Source organism: Penicillium pulvis (assembly GCF_028828015.1).
Source record: "Penicillium pulvis strain IBT 33274 chromosome Unknown contig_10_segment0_segment0, whole genome shotgun sequence".
Lineage (NCBI taxonomy): Eukaryota > Fungi > Ascomycota > Eurotiomycetes > Eurotiales > Aspergillaceae > Penicillium > Penicillium pulvis.
The window spans coordinates 1,836,645-1,854,802 of record NW_026643071.1 but is presented as its reverse complement, the minus strand read 5'-3'; the positions used below and the strand labels follow the sequence as shown (position 1 = coordinate 1,854,802).

The 18,158-nt window shown below is 48.1% G+C and overlaps 8 protein-coding genes across 8 annotated transcripts; 2 read left to right on the top strand and 6 right to left on the bottom strand.

The window, feature by feature from the left end:
* Nucleotides 1-420: 420 nt before the first annotated feature.
* N7503_000724 (uncharacterized protein) lies at nt 421-992 on the bottom strand (the record flags this gene model as incomplete). Its single annotated transcript, XM_057060285.1, has 3 exons — nt 421-510; nt 729-841; nt 905-992. The coding sequence occupies 3 exons, from the start codon at nt 990-992 to the stop codon at nt 421-423; spliced, it is 291 nt and encodes a 96-aa protein (XP_056927208.1).
* Nucleotides 993-1,428: 436 nt separating this feature from the next.
* Nucleotides 1,429-2,538, bottom strand: N7503_000723 (uncharacterized protein; the record flags this gene model as incomplete). Its single annotated transcript, XM_057060284.1, has 3 exons — nt 1,429-1,801; nt 1,860-2,036; nt 2,480-2,538. The coding sequence occupies 3 exons, from the start codon at nt 2,536-2,538 to the stop codon at nt 1,429-1,431; spliced, it is 609 nt and encodes a 202-aa protein (XP_056927207.1).
* Nucleotides 2,539-4,526: 1,988 nt separating this feature from the next.
* On the bottom strand, nt 4,527-5,951 carry N7503_000722 (uncharacterized protein; the record flags this gene model as incomplete). Its single annotated transcript, XM_057060283.1, has 2 exons — nt 4,527-5,771; nt 5,829-5,951. The coding sequence occupies 2 exons, from the start codon at nt 5,949-5,951 to the stop codon at nt 4,527-4,529; spliced, it is 1,368 nt and encodes a 455-aa protein (XP_056927206.1).
* A 1,379-nt stretch (nt 5,952-7,330) lies between these two features.
* N7503_000721 (uncharacterized protein) lies at nt 7,331-9,021 on the bottom strand (the record flags this gene model as incomplete). Its single annotated transcript, XM_057060282.1, has 2 exons — nt 7,331-8,724; nt 8,949-9,021. 2 exons carry the CDS (start codon nt 9,019-9,021, stop codon nt 7,331-7,333), a joined length of 1,467 nt encoding a protein of 488 aa, XP_056927205.1.
* Nucleotides 9,022-9,657: 636 nt separating this feature from the next.
* N7503_000720 (uncharacterized protein) lies at nt 9,658-10,732 on the top strand (the record flags this gene model as incomplete). Its single annotated transcript, XM_057060281.1, has 2 exons — nt 9,658-9,780; nt 9,830-10,732. The coding sequence occupies 2 exons, from the start codon at nt 9,658-9,660 to the stop codon at nt 10,730-10,732; spliced, it is 1,026 nt and encodes a 341-aa protein (XP_056927204.1).
* A 133-nt stretch (nt 10,733-10,865) lies between these two features.
* N7503_000719 (FAD-binding oxidoreductase) lies at nt 10,866-12,371 on the bottom strand (the record flags this gene model as incomplete). The annotated part of the gene is made up of 2 exons (XM_057060280.1): nt 10,866-12,025; nt 12,083-12,371. 2 exons carry the CDS (start codon nt 12,369-12,371, stop codon nt 10,866-10,868), a joined length of 1,449 nt encoding a protein of 482 aa, XP_056927203.1.
* A 975-nt stretch (nt 12,372-13,346) lies between these two features.
* On the bottom strand, nt 13,347-14,741 carry N7503_000718 (putative bZIP transcription factor (MetR); the record flags this gene model as incomplete). The annotated part of the gene is made up of 2 exons (XM_057060279.1): nt 13,347-13,927; nt 14,462-14,741. 2 exons carry the CDS (start codon nt 14,739-14,741, stop codon nt 13,347-13,349), a joined length of 861 nt encoding a protein of 286 aa, XP_056927202.1.
* Nucleotides 14,742-16,390: 1,649 nt separating this feature from the next.
* Nucleotides 16,391-17,851, top strand: N7503_000717 (CENP-N/CHL4 family protein; the record flags this gene model as incomplete). The annotated part of the gene is made up of 1 exon (XM_057060278.1): nt 16,391-17,851. The coding sequence occupies one exon, from the start codon at nt 16,391-16,393 to the stop codon at nt 17,849-17,851; it is 1,461 nt and encodes a 486-aa protein (XP_056927201.1).
* Between the last annotated feature and the right edge of the window lie 307 nt (nt 17,852-18,158).

The following is an 18,158-nucleotide window of genomic DNA, read 5'->3' as shown; positions in this document are numbered from 1 at the left end:
TGTGAGTTTTGTCTATTATTCTTGGCACTTCCAGTACTTTTGTCGAGGTAAAATAGGCCAAAACTTTCTGTTGGGTTTGAGCTTGTGGCGGTAACGAGCCACTGCAGTTAGCGCTGTCGCAACATGATTTTTCTTTGGTCTGGTTACAAATGTATACTTGGGCAGTCAAGGCGTGATGTATTATGCCGACGTTACCTTGAGGTTTTTCGTTGCCTATTATGTAGACTGAAGGGGAACCTCAATTGAACCATTATCTTCAACCTTGGGTATATTGACCAGAGGGATGACTGGGCACTCTAAAATACTTGCATGATACGGAGCGGCTCCCGGAATAATTAATTGATTTGGTTAGACAAGATCGGGAATAGCAGGATTACATGTCTAGGGGTGTCTGATAAGATTTCAAGACAGCTGAATAAATCAATCGCCCAGGAGTTTTGTGGGCTTGACCGTTCGGACGAAGAAACCTTGAAGAACTAATGGCCTGGGCAAACTGAGATTCCGACTAGACTACAAGGAGTTGGACACTATTTTACATAAGTTAGTGAAGCGTACCTTTCAACCAAGAATATATATTACGGATGCTGCTTACACATATATTTGCACCACCTGCGTCAGAAGCAGGTGGACAAAGATTAGTATCGAGACAGCAACCTAAAACTGGACCACTTGTTACACAAGTCGTTAGGAGCGGACACTATATTAGGGTCAGTTCTGAGTCCATATACATGGACTGGATGATATTTACGCATATTCCTGCTGCGGCACAGAAGGGTGTAGCGGCGGGGCAACTGATACATATTCCATTGACACAGGCGCCACCGCCCGTATCGGGAGAACACTAAAGAGGGTAGATTAGCAAGATAAAATTTGTTGTTTTTTTTGAGGCGATGTTAGAGCTTACCGGTGTATTGCACTGTCCACAACTGGTTAGGCTGGTCAATAAGTCCGCACACACTCCACTGCAACAAGCAGGTAGTCCGCCGGTGCATGTAGGAGTGGTGCAGGTTCCGCAATGATTTATATCCAAACTGAGGTCGGCACATATACCATTACAGCAAGCAGGAGTCAGACCTCCACATGGTAGGGAGAGACAGTTCCCGCAGTGGTTGACATCCGTGCTGAGATCTGTACAAGTCCCACTGCAGCATGCAGGGCTCCCGCCAGTACAAGGAGCCGCTGTACAGGCTCCACAGTGGGACGTACTAGTTGCCAAGTCAGTGCAGGTGCCACTGCAACAGGCTGGCCTGGTTCCGAGGCATGGAAGCGTAAGACAAGCACCGCAGTGGTTAATATCACTGCTCAGATCCTTGCATGTGCCTGAACAGCAGGCTGGAGTGGTGCCCGTACAGGCTGTTGCGTTACAAGCGCCGCAGTGGCTGATACTCGATGACAGATCAACACAGGTTCCGTTACAACATGTAGGAATCAAGCCCGTGCATGTAGCTGCTGTGCAAGATCCACAGTGGAATATGTCGGCGTTGAGATCTGTGCATATACCGGTGCAACAGGCTGGGTTAGTACCAGTACATGGAGCAGCATTGCATGATCCACAGTGCTGAGGGCTTGATAGTAAGTCGGCACAAGTGCCGGAGCAACAAGCGGGAAGTAGACCAGTACATGGTGCAGCTGTACAGGAGCCGCAGTGGGTAGCGCTGGTGGCCAAATCAGTGCAGCTGCTGTTGCAACATGCGGGATTCTGGCCAAGGCATGGAAAAGCAGAGCAGCTACCGCAATGATTGAGGTTTGAGGTGAGATCTGTGCAGTTCCCGGAGCAACAAGTTGAGGCGGTTGTTGGGCACTATAGTCATTAGTAAAGTGTGTTTTCCGCATCACCCAGCAATATAACAAGTACTTACAGTAGTACTGCAGTTGCCGCAATGAGTGGAGTTTGAGCTGAGATCAGCACACGCCCCCGAACAACATGCCGGAGTGACTCCAAGACACGGAATGGTAAGACAGGCGCCACAGTGATTAGGATCAGAGTATAGATCAGCGCATGTTCCGAGGCAACAAGCTGGTTGAACTCCGGTACACTATTTGGCCCGTATGATTAGAAATCTCGATCAAAGTGGCTTCCCAACATTAACTTACGTTTGTAGCGCATTTCCCACAATGATTGGCGTCAGTCGCAATATCAGTGCATTCTCCTGAGCAACAGGCTGGTGCTATGCCTAGGCACGGCCCGCTATTGCAGGATCCGCAATGAAGAAGGCTTGAGTCGAGGTCACTACATATACCCGTGCAGCAGGCTGGATCGGTACCTGTGCACTGTCCGACTTTGGTAAGATGATTCTCTCGCAGACGGAAGGCAAAGGTGAGCTTACATTCACTCCACATGCCCCACAATTTGTGGTCGATGCCGTTAGGTCAGCACATTGACCAGAACAGCAAGCGGGTATCGTTCCATTGCACTGTGAAGATATGATACAATTAGATTCCTTATCAAGAAAGTGGTTCATTTTAGTTCAAGACTCACTGTTGGTCCGTTGCAGCCACCACAATGCGTGATACTCGCCAGATCTTGGCAGGTACCATTGCAACACGCAGGCTGAAGTCCGATACACTTTCGATGGGTTAGAGTTGGAAGGAATTCTCTTTTGAAGGTCATATGCTCACTGGAAATGCATTACAGCTTCCGCACTTGGTTAGTGATGTGGCGAGATCCGCACAGCTGCCAAAACAACAAGCAGGTCGCTGTCCAATGCACTAGAAGAACGGTTCATCAGCTCGAATCTTAATATTTTTGTGGAGCATGTGACACTGCTCAACGGAAGAGAATTAAGATGGACTGAGTGTCTCCGGCTAGGAATGATATAGAAGAACAGCATGATGAACGAGGAAGGAGTGATATGATGTTTGCTGAAGAAGGCAGTCTCAGTATCTTACAGTATTGTTGCATGTTCCACAGGTGGTAAGGCCTTGGCCAAGGTCTACGCAACTTCCTGAGCAGCAGCCAGGAATTTGTTGCCCTGCACACTGATAGGATGTTAGACAAGAAAAGATTGGTCAATTGGGGACCTTGAAAACAAAGGCAAGGCTTACAGGTGCGTTGCAATTTCCACAATTATTGCTGTCCGTCTGCGTATCCACACAGTTGAAGTTGCAGCATGTTTGATTAGTAGCACACTACACAGAATTTCTATTCAGTTGACATTACTCTTGTTTTGGAAATTCTCCTTGATTAAGACATACCGGTTTCCATGGTAAGAATGGTGCGCAAAGGAGCCCATCATCATTAGTTGGAAACGGAGTGGCCCTGACAGTTGCAACAACGGATGAACTTGCGTTCAACGGTTTTGCGTTTGAGGATACAAGTCCACATATCAGAAGTACTAATTCTCATCATTATTTTACATAAGAAAGAGGAATCTTGAAATCATTGAAATTCAATCATCTCACCAAGGGCATGGACAAGAAACAATCTTTTGTTGGCCATCTTCAACAAGGCCAGGTATCAGACGAAGCTATTGAGGTTCCCAGTGAGCTTCTTGAATTGTATGAATTTGAGGCTTTACAAGCTTGATATCCCCCTTAAAAACGAAAATCATTGGGTTTAAATGTTCTCTATATTACACAATATTGTTCCCACATGAAAGCATCGGTCCAGAATGGGAGCCCGAAATCATCGATATCCTCCTCAATTGTGTTACTTTCTGCATGTGTCCGCTTCTTTTATGTGTTGGCCGAGGAAGACTTCATTGAGATTGTTCTCCATTGCAGCCTTTTGGTGTCTTACACCCTCGAACAGCTTCAGGGTTACTCTACGAAATTTCATTTAAAGACCGAGTCGGTGGGCGACTTAATGCAACAGTATTTTGAGTTTTGGCATGCTGCTTGATAAACTGTGATACGACGATTATATGTTGCACATATCCCCGATTCCATTTAAATTGCCGATTCATGTGACGAATCAACTTTAGAATGATTTCAAGGTCATTATGTACTCTCATATCAAGCTAAGCCAAGTCTGATGGTATTGGCATTCCTTGAAAGGGGGCAATTAGTCAACCGTTTGTAAGGCCCAGCTGTTGAAGGAAATAAGAAGCAATATATATGCTGGAAAATCCGTAGTCTGTGATACCGTATCCTACTGTAACCAGTGCTCACGGTTGTGTCACCCGTGAGCTTCGAACATCGTTAAATAGGTGGTAAAAGCGGTATCCGGGCGATATATAGCGTCGTTGTGCACACTGAGCTTCTGCCTGATTTCGGTTTTCCTTTAAGGCTGGAGCGGTTATTTTTCGCAATTGAAATTTCGGGTGCTCCAAATGTGCGCATTCAGTTGAGCAAAATGAGCACACAGCCAGATGGTCACCCTTGAAAGCGACGATAGTTGGGATACATAGCTATGAGAGCCTACATGGGATTGATATTATGTCTAGTATAAGGGTGTATATACAGCATCTAGTACAGCAGAGAAGGTAGAAGTCAATACTTATTCTTCACAGGGAAGGAAATTCATTATGCAAATCATATACATGCTATGGATATGCCGAGATTATGTTGCACACAGAAGACATTATTCATGAGGCCCACGGAACCTCGATATCGAGTCTATCCGCTATCCGCAGAGCTGAGGCGATGCACCCCTCGAGCAGGACCATCCCGTCCCAACACCAGCTTCCTACAACCCAGACATTCCCGTCCCCATTTCGCCACTGCTTCGAGTCTCCATCGCTTTGTGATGCTGGGCCAAAGATCTCGTTTGTCACTTTCCGACTGGTAGGAGTGCGCAGAGTCCGTGTAAATGTCACAGTGTGTTCTATTTTCGATGGATCGATAGGAATGATAGGCGAGGTTGTGATAATAACGGAGGAAAGATGCTCATGTGTGAACTCTGTTGATGAAGAATTCGAACAAAGATGGATTCGTTCAGGCGGTGGTAGTCCAGGTTCAGGGTGAATACCGCCATCCACGACCTGACTGCATTTCGCCAACCGGTCAAAATCACGATGAACGTATGCTGGAACAGTAGCAGTCGGTATAACAGAGAGCGCACTTCGAAGAGGGGGGAAGATCGCGCGAACAACATCCGGAGTAACGGCCATGATGACATGATCATATAACTTGGATTCCGTTGAGCCGCTTTCGTCGTTTTTCCAGGTCAGTTGGACTTTCGAGCCAACATTCTCAACTTTAATGGCTGCCGAGGAATATCGCACGTTGAGACCCTTGGAAAGTTTATCTTGAACTTTACTAACGCCACCGATGACAGTGTAATGCGGCTTTCGGAAGGTTTTTGCCTGATAGTCAACGATATCGATCGCTGGGAAATTCAACAACGCATCGTGGGGACAGGTTGTCACCGCAGACATGATTGGGAGGTAATAATGCTTCACGAAGTATTGTGGCAAACGGATTCTCGCCACGTATTGGTGAAAGGTTTCTGATGGCCTTGAGTCATCCCCTTGTTTGGGTTCGATAAAGAATGAGCAGATGACCATCCACAAGTAGCAGACTAAAAGGTAGAGTGCCTCGACAAGCCATGATGCCCATGAAGATCCTTGAGGTCGCAGTGGGGGAAATTGATGGATGTGAGATGAATGAATAAATCGTGTGTAGATATCATTCGTATTTGATTCTGATATTGTTGAAAATGGAAAGATAAATCTTTGCGATCCATATTGGATTCCCAGATAGTCGTACATGCGTCTCAGATTGTCGTAAAAGCCACTTGCGAAGGCTCGCATGGGTAGATCTACCCGCTGCTCTGTCCCCGAATTGTTTCTGACAGTGAGTGAAGCAGAGTCAAGCGACAATTTTTGTTGCTAGAGAATGACTTAGAACCGGGGAGACAATTAAAGTATTTTAAGAATATCACCCACCTTCTCGAACACCTCCACATCAAATCTAGCTCGTGGGTCGTTCCTTAATATGTACGCAGTGATGAGGCCGGCCATGCCAGTGCCAATAATGGCGACCGACTGGCGTGATTCGACCGATGACATGAGTGCTACAGGGACTCCACCAAAGTTGCCATAGAATCAAGAAACAAGTTTGTTCCTGGATGTTGAGGATTGTGACCGCCTTGAGACTCGGTTTACCTGCAGAAACCGGCTTTGTCAGCCCATTGGGTCTGGAATGGCAGAATCCCCCTTTTCTCGGTTCCCAGCTTCCATCAAACGATCCCCATGTGACAATTTTGCATCGAGCTCCAGCTTGAACCAATGAAGTTGCCCCGATTTCCCTCGCGTCAAATGATCGAAGCCAAGACCACGAGCCAAGACCAATAGCCAAGACATTTTGCCTTGTTTGTTTCATTCCAGCCCATTCGGTCTTCTTCTATTACAGTATTATGAACTATTTTCTACGTTGAGCTATATTTTCATGTTTTTAGTATGTGACCAAAGTTGTCATACCTTTGTCATTTCTATTTCAATAGTTTTCAGGCTATGATATCCACCCTAACCGCTTGCCGCTGGAACCCACGGTAATCCGGGGTCAGGTGTATAAGCGCTAAGGGGGGCGCTGTGCAAAGGTATACCAATTTCAAGTAGCAAATGGATAGCACCAGCCATACTGGGCAAAGCAAGAAATTCGATTCTCCTCTTGAGGAGAGTTAAAGTCGGATAACAAATTTCTTCTCCATCGGATTTTGTCGGACAGATCTTGATGCTGCCGAGCTGAACCCACTTTAGGAGCTCTCTTCCGAGCTATGCTGCGGAGTGTTCTTTGAAGAACGTATAAACCGCATATAGAACCTGAGTGAAGCATGATATCTTAGGATGAAGCGGTTGATACCACCAAACTCGTTGCCATCAGCTGGAGAAGAAGCAGACACAGAGTCATCAGATTTGACTTTGAAGCCTTCATCACCATCATTATCCCTGCCCTCGCTTCCATGCACCAAGGCCCTAAGTCCGGAGCTCGAGTCTCCATCTTTAAAAAGGCTTTTTGCTGAAGGGGAACGGTTCTTAATACTCCAAGCTCGTAGTCTGTTATTTGTATGCTTCCTTTTAGGAAAAGGTGACGAATTTGATAGCCGTCTATCCTCATGCTTGCGCCATTAAAAGAGATAATAGTATGCTTGTCTTTGTAATCGCATTCGCACTATCTCTTGACATCGTTGGAGCTCTAGTCCTACTCATTGTCTTGAGAGGAAGGCTAATGCCGCCTTATTTTTCGTTATCATCTCATCTGATTGAAAGGGACTAGACTGGTTAATGACCGTCATCGACATTCTAGATCACTAGACATACCTTGCAGTAAGAGATTCATTGATTATTGGCTCGGGCGTCTGCTGTGCCTCAAGCCTCAAGAGATTAGGGAATCACGACGTGACCTATTTTATGCAGCGTATGCGAATGACTTCTCCTCCGATGAAGATTTATTGGACGATACATGTATGCTTTTTTGAATAAACCAAGGTAGTATGCTTCCTATGGTGATTAGGAAGTTGACCGTAATTTTGTCCTATGCTGGCGGCAGTAGACCAGTTCTCTCCGCTATGTTTGCCCTTTTTCTTGAGATCGTTCAATCTCAGTATGTATGCCCATTCCTCTCGAGAGGAAGGCTCAAGATCGTCATGACTCATGCGAACCGGATCCCGTGTCCTGTTACTGGGCTGCACGACAGTGAAGAACGACAGTGGTCGCAGTTCATCATGGACATGACCATCATTCTCTGGATCATCAGGCGTAAGTTCTATCTCAAAATCAATCAACGATCGGCTCGGCCGCCTGTTTTCTCCAAGGTGTTCGGCGACCGGGGAATCTTTACTTGACATGATCGACGCTGCCCATTCATCTGACTTCTTCTCCTTCGGAGTTTGATTGATCGATGCAAGAAGCAGTGATGTATAGAGATCGGTTCCATTGGATCGTATTGGCGGTAATAGCATGCTATCACCCTGGCTTGCCGATTCTAAACACTTATCGGGGATGTCGGCAGAGTGTTTGGGAGCTGATATCTCCTCCTGGCTTTCCGATTTTGAAGATTCATAGCCGACGTCGGCAGGGTGCTTAGGAGCTGATTTCTCCTCCTGGCTTTCTGATTCTGAAGAGCCATAGGCGACGTCGCCAAGGGGCTCAGAAGCAGATTTTTGCTCCTGTACAGCTGCTCCAATCTCGTCCTGAGATAGAGCACGCAGGGTGTCCAGAATATATTCACGGTTGTGGGCAAATATTTCGGGAGTAATACCGATGCTCTGTAATTCTCTACGAAGTTGCCTCCATTCCTCTTTCTCGTCTGTTGAAAGCGATCCAGTTGACACGCTTGACATGACCGACGACTCACGCTTGCCGGCACGGATTTCATTGATAAAATTCCTCAACAATCGGTCAAAGTTTGCATGCGAGGATCTGCCAGACATTATTAGACATACATTTGTGGCCCATGAGATTCGTAGACCCCACCGTAATATATTGTCATTGAGAACATTCAATCCGTTGATATAGGTGGTGAGTTTTGAGCTGAGGTCAACTAAATCATCCTCTCGCCAGCCCATTCGTTCCCAGGTAGCCTGGGTTTGAGGGTTGACGCCATCAAAGTGGTCCTTCAACCGTGAAAGATCAGTCAAAGTACTGTGGCAGTTGGCTAAGGCCTCTTCGAGTCCTTTAACCTGTTCATTGCCAGCTTGGACGCCCTGCGTATGCTCCTTGGTCGCGTCCAGGACGGCTACGAGAAGGCCAAGCTTGTTTCTAATCTGACCGAAGAGCTCTGAAGAGTTGAAGAGTGATTTGAAGAGGGAATTTGCGAGTGGACGAACTGTTGTGATATTATCTATGGGTTTAAAACAAGTCAGAGGTCATCATGAGCCGTCTTTCACAATCACTCAAGAATCTGAGGGGCGTATACGGATATTCACATTGCCAGTCGCAGTGATATTGCCACTGAAGATAGCACCTCCTTGGGTATTCTTCGTTTCTGACCATTCTATAGAACGTGCTTATTGTTAAAAGAACTCGCTCCCCTTTCTACTTTGATGTGTCTCAATATCGACGTACCTGTGCTTACACTGCCATTAATGACCCCTGCTTGGAATCCTAAATTGTGACCATCAAAGTTGATCGATGTCATTTTCGCGTTAAGACTCTATCATATTTTGAAGGGTCATAGGGTGCAAGGGGAGAGTGCTCGCACAGCATGAAAGCAGCGACAAGTCCCGACTCAGCCCCAGAGTGTTCATCAATCAGGTGATGGTGCAGGGGCCTCTGATTGGAGCCAACACATCAAATGATAATACATGCATAGAAACTACACTTTGCCTTTGATTTTTGACGGGCTTTTTATGAGGCTTAAAGAGATATGAGCAACTTAACGCAGGTGACTATATAGCGGCAAATCGCTTTCACTGCAAATTCGCCAAATTGTAGGAATCAGATGCTTTAAGAGTACCTGTAGCAGCCTATCATACAACGATCTTTCTTCGCAGTAAACTTCGAGACAATGAAATAAGCGAATTTGGGAAGAAACAGTGTGTTTAGAAATTAAATACGCGAATTAAAAGAGGGAATTAAGTGATTGCATCTACAACAAGGTTTAACGAGGGCCCCATGTTGAAGGGGCTTGGCATCGGCCCAACCAATCCCGAACATCAAAATACAGCAAACCTCCTCCACATCTTCAGATATATCTACAAAACCCATCCAGCCTTATTCCGCATTACCAAATTCGTTTTAAATAATCGATATAAGTTGCAACGCTTCATCAGATATGCTGGGGTTCATCCAGCGAACCTTCAAAAAGCCCCGCATCGAAACCTACGGGCTAGACCATGCCGTTCTCAATATCCAGCTCCCACCCCAAACAATGTGGATGAACATGGGGTACTGGGAAGTAAGGAATAAACTCCCTCTCAGACTGGAAACATGTTAACATCCACCAGTCCACATCCGATTTCCCGGAAGCTTGTCGAGCCCTGCTCGATCAAGTCTTAGCAGCGGGTCTCTTGAAAGACCAGAGCCAATCTGTACGGCTGCTGGATGTTGGATGCGGGTGTGGTGATCAGTCACTTTATTTGACTAGCCTTCACAAGGACTCTGTACCCACGGCATTGACATCAGAATCTGGATCTGGATCCGGGTCAGCCTTTCAAGCTACACCGACATCCTCACTTCCTCAATCCAGATTGCAACACGACCAAACTCCATTGATCGATACATACATAGGTATCACACTGGAGCCTACACAGGCAGCATTAGCCAAGTCCGGGGTACAAGAAGCACAACAGAAAGCCTCAAATCAATCAGCAAAAATATTCTGTGCCGACGCCGCCAATCCCGCAAGCTGGTCCGGAGATCTCCAGGCCTCAGTCAAGGGACTATCTACAACCTCACAAGACCCCAATATAGAGACATGGCTCCTGGCCCTCGACACAATCTACCATTTCCGTCCATCGCGTTGGCCAATCATCCAATTTGCGCATGATACCCTCCAGGCTTCGTACATGGCATTCGATCTCGTTCTCGCGGATGATGCCTCATTTGTCCAATGCCTTCTTATGCGCATGGTTTGCTGGGTCCTGGGCGCTCCGTTTGGCAATATAGTCACGCAAGAAGAATATCGACGTCTTCTTGTTAATGTCGGGTATGAGCCTTCTCAGATTGAGATGAGGGATATCTCGGAACATGTTTTTGGGGGGTTGTCAGCATTCTTGGGTAGGAGGATTAAAGAGGCGGAGCCGTTTGGATTGAAGATGAGCAAATATCGGGGGGCTAGAGTTGTTTTTAATTGGTGGGCTAAAACTGGGATTATCAGGGGGTATGTGGTTGTTGCAAGGAGGTCGTGATTGTATTTTGATTGCTAAATATAGATGAAAATTTTCATGTACAGTATCCATTATATTATGTGCAATACATGCACTCATGAAAATATCCCACTTCTGCATCAAGTTTCGCATTGCATCGCAACCAGAATACACTTCACGCAGCAGGCGAAGGACTCTGTGGGTTACGGAACACATTGTTAGGATCAATCTCCTCCTTGATCTTCCGCAGGCGCGGTAAGTTGTCACCCCAGTACGCCTCCGGACCATCGGACAAACGAGGGTCAACGTATCCAGGGTACGCGGCATACGCAGCCTTGTCAATCGTCGCGATATCATTGACACCATCCAAGAAATCAATCTGAGTCTGAGTCACATCGCCAAGCAAGTTGATAGAGTACGTCTGCAACCAGATCAGTGCATCACGATGCGCGTAGGAGGTAGCATCGGATGCAATCGTATTGGTATAACCGCCCTCAAAATCGAAGATAAGGAACCAAAGCAACGTGCCCTGAGCGGTATTATCAACGTACTCGAAGAACTCATCGATGGTCTCATTGCTCATCAATGTATCAGCTGTCATCGCAGTAGACTTCGAGTAGAAATGAGCTGGAATACCACCTCCTAGCTCTAGTGCTACTTCTTCAGCCCATTCGCCGACGAGACCGAGCCAGGATTCGAACACGATTGCGCTGCCGTTCGCGCCCGGGAACTGGGAGCCGATATCTAGCGCGTCGTACTCTGCCTTCGTACCGAAGTAGGTACCTGAGATGATCACGCTGTCGATCGCCAGTGTGAGAGTTGAGGCAAGTTTCCAGGTTAAGTCTGGATTTGAGACGTAAGCTTGCCACTGTTTAAATAGTGCGGCCCGCTCTGAGGTAGATCCGATCTTCAGACTGAATTCGTATTGAACAGCTGTGCCGGGTTCGGGTTCTGTGCGGACTTTGAATTCGGTTACGATTCCGAAGCCTGATGCTGCGCCTTTGATGGCCCAGAATACGTCTTGGTTCTGTGTATCCGATGCTTGGACGATACTGCCGTTCGCGAGGACTACTTGCGCTTCTAGGACGTGGTCTAGGGCCATACCGAACTGTCGTGCTGTTGGTCCTAGTCCTCCGATGGTGAAGTGGCCGCCAGCGCCGATCTGAGGAGATGTTCCGTGTGACATAGCTCGACCTCCGGCGTTGTGAAGGCGCTCGGTCACGTCTGTCAAGAGTGTGCCACTACCGATTGTTGCTTCCCAGCTTGTTGTGTTCATCGAGAATTGCTGGAAGTACTTCATGTCAATGGCGACGGCACCGTCGACTCCACCGAGACCTGATATCGTATGAATTAGCTTCTTGGGTCTGAATCTTATCGAGTACTGGTACGCACCGTAGTTCCCGTAGCTATGACCGCCACTCTTCGCCTGGACAGGATATCCATTGTTGGCGGCACACTTAACAATAGCCGAGACCTCTTCCGCAGTGGTTGGGAAAGCGACGGCCGCAGGAGTGACGGGGTAGTCCAAGTTGTAGACCTCCACATCCACAGCCTGGTAAAGAAGGTCTCCAGAAAACGCAACTTTGCTCACAGCTTCCCGCAAGCAAGGCTTCAGGTTATCGGCATTTGCGACGGTAGCCGCTGCGCTTAGAGTAAGCAACAAAGTTCGAAGAGTGGCCATCTGGGTATGATGCAGCCAATAGGGAGGGGTTCAATCGGATTGTTGACGAATTCAAATCACATTTTAAAAGGGGGGCCACGAAGTTTATATACGCATGCCCGGAGTAGGGCCAGGGCTGTGGGGATTCATCTTAAATGATAAAAGCGTAAGCCACCGGTGGCCGGCTTGAATAATTTCAGTATTGTGGGGATCACGAAGAGCTGAGCTGCCAGTTAACATGCTCTTTGGTGGGTCTTTGTCGTTCAGCTGGACGACTTGTTCAAGCCCCTGGTGGCATGGGCCAATTGGGGGGCCGAAAACACGATCGGGGGTTTGTGAATGACACTAATTTATGTGACTAGTGATGCCGATCGATTTTGGGTACCTTGCTCCGCCCATTCGGACAGCTCGGAGATTCGTTTGCCTAATAATGACTGTCACGCGGGTTGTTGACTGCTCATCAGGTGTATCTTGAGCACCAAAACAACATCAGTGCTGACAGAGACAAGGATCTTGTGCATATTTTGATGTACGTTAGCCATGTTGTGGATTTGGACCTGCGATTCATTCTCCACATAAGGAGAACATGGAAAGTGGGAAACATTCAACCGAACCTCTTAGTCCTAGCACCCTGTTTGTTGCTATCTATACTTCTCCACTATTGGTATACAAAGCACTGAGTACGGAGAGTACAAACGTCCAGATAATAGGGTTATGTGTGTTCATTTATAACTGCACAGTAAGAAATCATCATTCATGGTCTTCTGCCACCCCCTAATATGCAGGCGCCATGTGAAATGACTCTGCCGGTCTCGTTGAAGAGATAAGAAACAAGAATCGCTTAATAAAATATGAACAAAAAGTAGTTCTGAGTTCTAATGACTCAGAAACCACCATCTAAAGCAGCAGGGGAGAATGTCACCAGTGGAACGAACAAGACCGGGGATAACATTTTTTTGTCATCTTTTGTTTCGTTTTGTTTAATTTTTTATTGCTTTACGCAATTGTGCCAACTCCGTGCTTGGACTCGGAGGGACTTGAGGAGAGCTCGTTGCGTGATGCCAAGAAGCTCTTGAACATGTCGGAGATAGCCTTCTCGGATGCCTCGTTGCGCTCTTCGTTGCCGTTCTTCTCCATGATCAGACCACGGAGCCAGTGGTTCTCCAGCTCGAGCTGAGATACACGAGCCTCAAGAGCACTGTTCTTCTCGTTGGTATCCTTGACAGTGCGCTCCAGAGCCTGCTCACGCATCTTCTTCTTCACACGGAAACGAGCACTGGCTGCTGTGTTTCGGCGACGCTTGTCCTCCTCGGCGGCGTTGCCCAAGACCTCCTCAGTGGTAACCTGAGGTGTCTTCTGGGTGTGCTTGCGCTTGGGGCCAGCAGCAGCGGGAGTAACCGGAGAAACGTTCTGAATGGGTGCTGGGGCCACGCTCTGGGGCACCTGCATGGGAACAGCAGGAGCAGGGGCGGTGGTAGGCGAGGGAACGGCCGGGAACGGCGCATTTTGCACGGGCGCTGGGGCGTTCACACCAGTCAGGTCAGTCTGGAAATCGGTGATATTTGCGAGGCTTCCATCTGTATCCACCAATTAGCATTGAACTATGACATGAATGCATCGCACATAGCCCGATTTCGGTGAATCGAAATGGTTGGCCAAGGGTCCATCACGTGGTATGGCGTAAGAGCGGAGCAGACTCGCGTCTGATATAGCCAATTGCCAGGACTGCTAGTATCAGATCGGAGATGAGCAAAGGCTCAAGCGCCACTGCACGATATGACCTGCAGGGCCCCGGAAAAGAACCTTCAGAGGGGTCCAATCAGGGTTGAATCAGGTCATGGGCAAATCATCTGTTCGAAAGGCGCCATATAGGGCCAAGCCTCGTCTAACCGACCCCCGCTATCGTGTGGGCAGCCAGCAACTGACTATGCAAGTCTTGAATCACCCATTATGTGTGATGACAAGAGTGGTGCTATGAAGTGGCCACATGAAAAGTATCGACCGTGGACAGAGCCCGGGATACTGCGATTCGGGGGAATCGAAAAGGCATAACCGCTTGTCCAACTACTTGTCCAACCACTTCGAGGCAAGTAAATCAACGTCAAACTTACCGTTCAAGAAGTCCAAAAATTTCATATCCCCATTCTGTGTAGATGGATCGATCTCGCTGCGTGTAGTCTTCTCTACCGGATCGAAGGAAGGCAGGTCCAGGCTGCCAAAGTTGTCGAAATCGAAGAACTCGGCGTTGGTGAAAAGAGCCAACTCATCATCGACGTTGAAGGTGTTCTGCTGCTGTTGCTGCAGGGCCTGATCGTATGCGGATGGGATGGCATTCAAGTCGTCAAGATATTGCGAAAAGTTGGGGGCGCGACGCCCATTGTATCCGGCCATTGTGAAGGTTTGTCAACCTCAGTTGAGCGACTCAAATCGAGGCGAGGTATTCAAGACCGTTTCGCGTAGACGGTCGTCGGACGTAACTCGGTCGCGCCGGATGCGGCTCGGTCGGGATCGTCAATTCGGTATTCGATGTCACTGCAGTGACGGTTTATTTTCGGTTGATATGCGCGTTCGTGAATATCACCGTTGTCGGTTGTCGGTGATGGTGATATTGAAGAGAGGAAAGTGGGAAGGAGAGAGGGGACTTGGCTCCAGAATGGGGGCCACGAGTGGGTTTTTTCTTTGAGTTTAAAGTGGGGAGAGCAGAGGGGTGATGATTAATCCCCGTTTGCCTCTTGAATCATCCGTTCCATACTTTGGCTCGGATGTTACGGCCAGCTTCCTTGAAACTACTGTTATGATGACATGTAGGTTTAATTTTGGACCTGAAGCTAAGTGACGTAAAACAACAGTCAATATTTCCATTTTCCCATTTTATTTCCACTGAGTCTGAAGCTTGAGCGATACAATATGGTTAGAACGATCGCACACAAACCGCCGCCGATGATCGGAGGCGAATCCACTTTCAATCCACTCCCGGACCAACTGCCCCGAATGGGGTATATGAGTGAGAACGGGCTGCTTGCATACTAAATCGCTCACTCTCCACCTCACCTCCGCATTGTCATGCACAATTGACGTTTTTTGAGTTAAGATTGAGGTAATCAAAGGGCAGTCGGACTGAAATTCCAGCGATAAACGCGGCTTCGAACCAAAAGTTGGAAACCCAAGGCCTCGGGTCCGGCAACGGTGATTGGTTGATCTAAGTCTCCCCTACTTGCATTTGTAAGCTCCGGCGCAGCCACAACTGAATCGGGCACACAGAATCATCCTACTTTCCCCGTCATTCCGCATTATTAATCAGGTTCACAACTGCATTGACCTTGTACTACGTCGGGGCTCGCATGTGGTATTAGACTTATATCATGTAGGATCACACCTTGCAGGAACACTACAGGGAAGAGCTGCACAACATTGCCTATAAGTTATGAGCACGGACTCCGCAACGGCCCGGCGGATTAGCGCCGGTTCTGGAAGGGTTCAGCTCTCATGAACGATCTTTAAGAGTCAATATTGAGAATACGAGTGGAAGCTCGTGTTTTTCTTTATCACCCATGGAAGGTACTGGACGATGACGGATCGGGGTAGCTAGTATACCTCGGCCAAAAACTGGTTTCGGAGTTTCGGATGGCCGTTCTAGATTCTGCAGTGACGCCAGAACAGGGCATGGACGATTGACACTCGTGTCATTCAAACTAGACATGGACCTCGTATAGGACAGTCAGGCATTTTGGCTCAATGGTAATCCACTCTCTTCATTCATGTATGCATTGAACAATCCCCATTATACTGTACAATGTAACTGTATACAGCACACTAGACCCAAAGTAAAAACGCCGGATAATCTTCCCGCCGAGCCTTCTATTTCTGGAAGCTTATCGACACGTGACTTTGTTGATGCCGCAAGGCCTCATATCAACGCGCGGAATCTAAACCGAGAAAAACAATACGAAGAAAGTAGAGCTCTCGGCGCTCAACCATGCAATTAATTTGAACAATACGCCACGGTACATTCACCACCAATTCGCCGATTGTCGCCGACCATGGCGCGCCCAAAAGCAGTCCGCGCGCCAACGACAGCGAGTCTCCCAAACAACCTCCGCATTCCCTCGACCACATCCTCTTTGACAAAGACCCTGGGCAAGCTTTCTCGGCCAGCACTACTTGATCTAGCTTTGACATGGCTCGACGATCAAAACATCGAATCATTTCCCCCATACCTCCAACGCGACGACAGCAACAACCAGGACGATGAAGAAGCCTTACCCTACCCCGCCGCAGAAACCGTCGAAGAAGTCCGTCAAGTATACGAAGATCTCCAAGAAAGAAAAGGCGGCAAACGCGAAGTTCTCGAAAGAATCCTTGAAGGCGATTGGCGCCACGGAATCACCCTGCGCCAACTCGCAATGGCTGATCTCCGCTACATGGACGACCACCCAGCAAGCTTGCGCTGGACAGCACTGGAACTGAGTCGCATAGACACCCGACCAAAGAAATCCACAGAAGACTGGTCCAGCAATATCCCGCGCATCCAGGCTGCAACTTTCGTAAAAGCCCTGCAGCAGGAAATCGCCTCGCTAGTCAAGGCGCATTACCATCTATCCCGCTCGTCAACACTCCCAATTACATTCCTACGCATTTTTATCCTCGACTCACCCTATCAAACTCCCCGACAAACGCCCGAAGTCTTTGCCGACTCGTCTCGTGTCATTTATGTCGCTTTCCCGGATAGCTGTCCTTACATCTACACTTCTATTACGGCATCATCTGGCTCGAAGGCGCCTGCGCCGTCTAGTTCTATCGCCACTGACCCGCGAAGTCTTCAGCGCTTAGTGCGCGATGCTGTTCCCAAGGCGCTCTCACGTCCTCAGGAACGATATACCGTTAAAGCGACTGCATTAGCGGCGAAGAATCTACCGACCCTATTAGCGCTGCGTGGTCCGGGTCGCTCGACTGCGGCAAATGGTAGTTACAGTATCTTCGCTGATGCCGCTCTTGAAGGGAGTCCGTTAGACCCTCGTCCGTCGAATTCGGTTCTTCCGGAGGAACATCTGCGTGCCGGGCACAAACCTGTCAATGCTGAGGATAAAGAGAATGGGAATGCGGCGGACGAATCACAGATGCCTGCGGCTACATCTAGGAAACGTGTTTCTGGCGTCAGTGATTCTGCTCCGTTATCGCCGACATCTAAAAAGAGGCGATTGGCTGTCGAGTCGCGTTTTGGATCCGCTGGGTCTTCGCTTACACCGGCACCGTTGGATCGCCTGGATGTTCGGCTTTTAGATTTGCCTGCCGGTATTGAGGATGACGGTGTGGATCGATTGGCTGGGCCAGTACCTCCTGTGTCACTCTCGTTTTCTGGGGTCGATGTTATTGGTGGGATTCGGAAACTGGCTGAGTTGGGTGTTATTGATCCTGAACGAATGCCATCCTGGATGACAGGTGAAGAAGCTGTGAGCATGGCTGTTGTTCGTGGAGGCCGGCGGATTAAGAAGTCGGAGTAATTCTCTAGTGTGTTCAAGATTTATATTGCATGTGGTCGCGGCGTCTGGGTTTGTTCTACGGATTGAGTTGGCCTTGTGCTATGATACCCATTTTGGCTGCTTTGCTAGGCGACAAGGAATGTATTTATGTCAATTTACCATTATTACCGATACCCAATAAGGCTACATAAACATGAATACACAGAGACCCCAAAGTCGAAAGCGTGTAGGGTATAAAGTGCAGAGAATCAGGTGTAGAGGGGTGCAGTCAATGGAAACTGAAAAGTTAGTGTTTGTTCCCTTATCCCTTCCCCCAGAAAAATGTTGT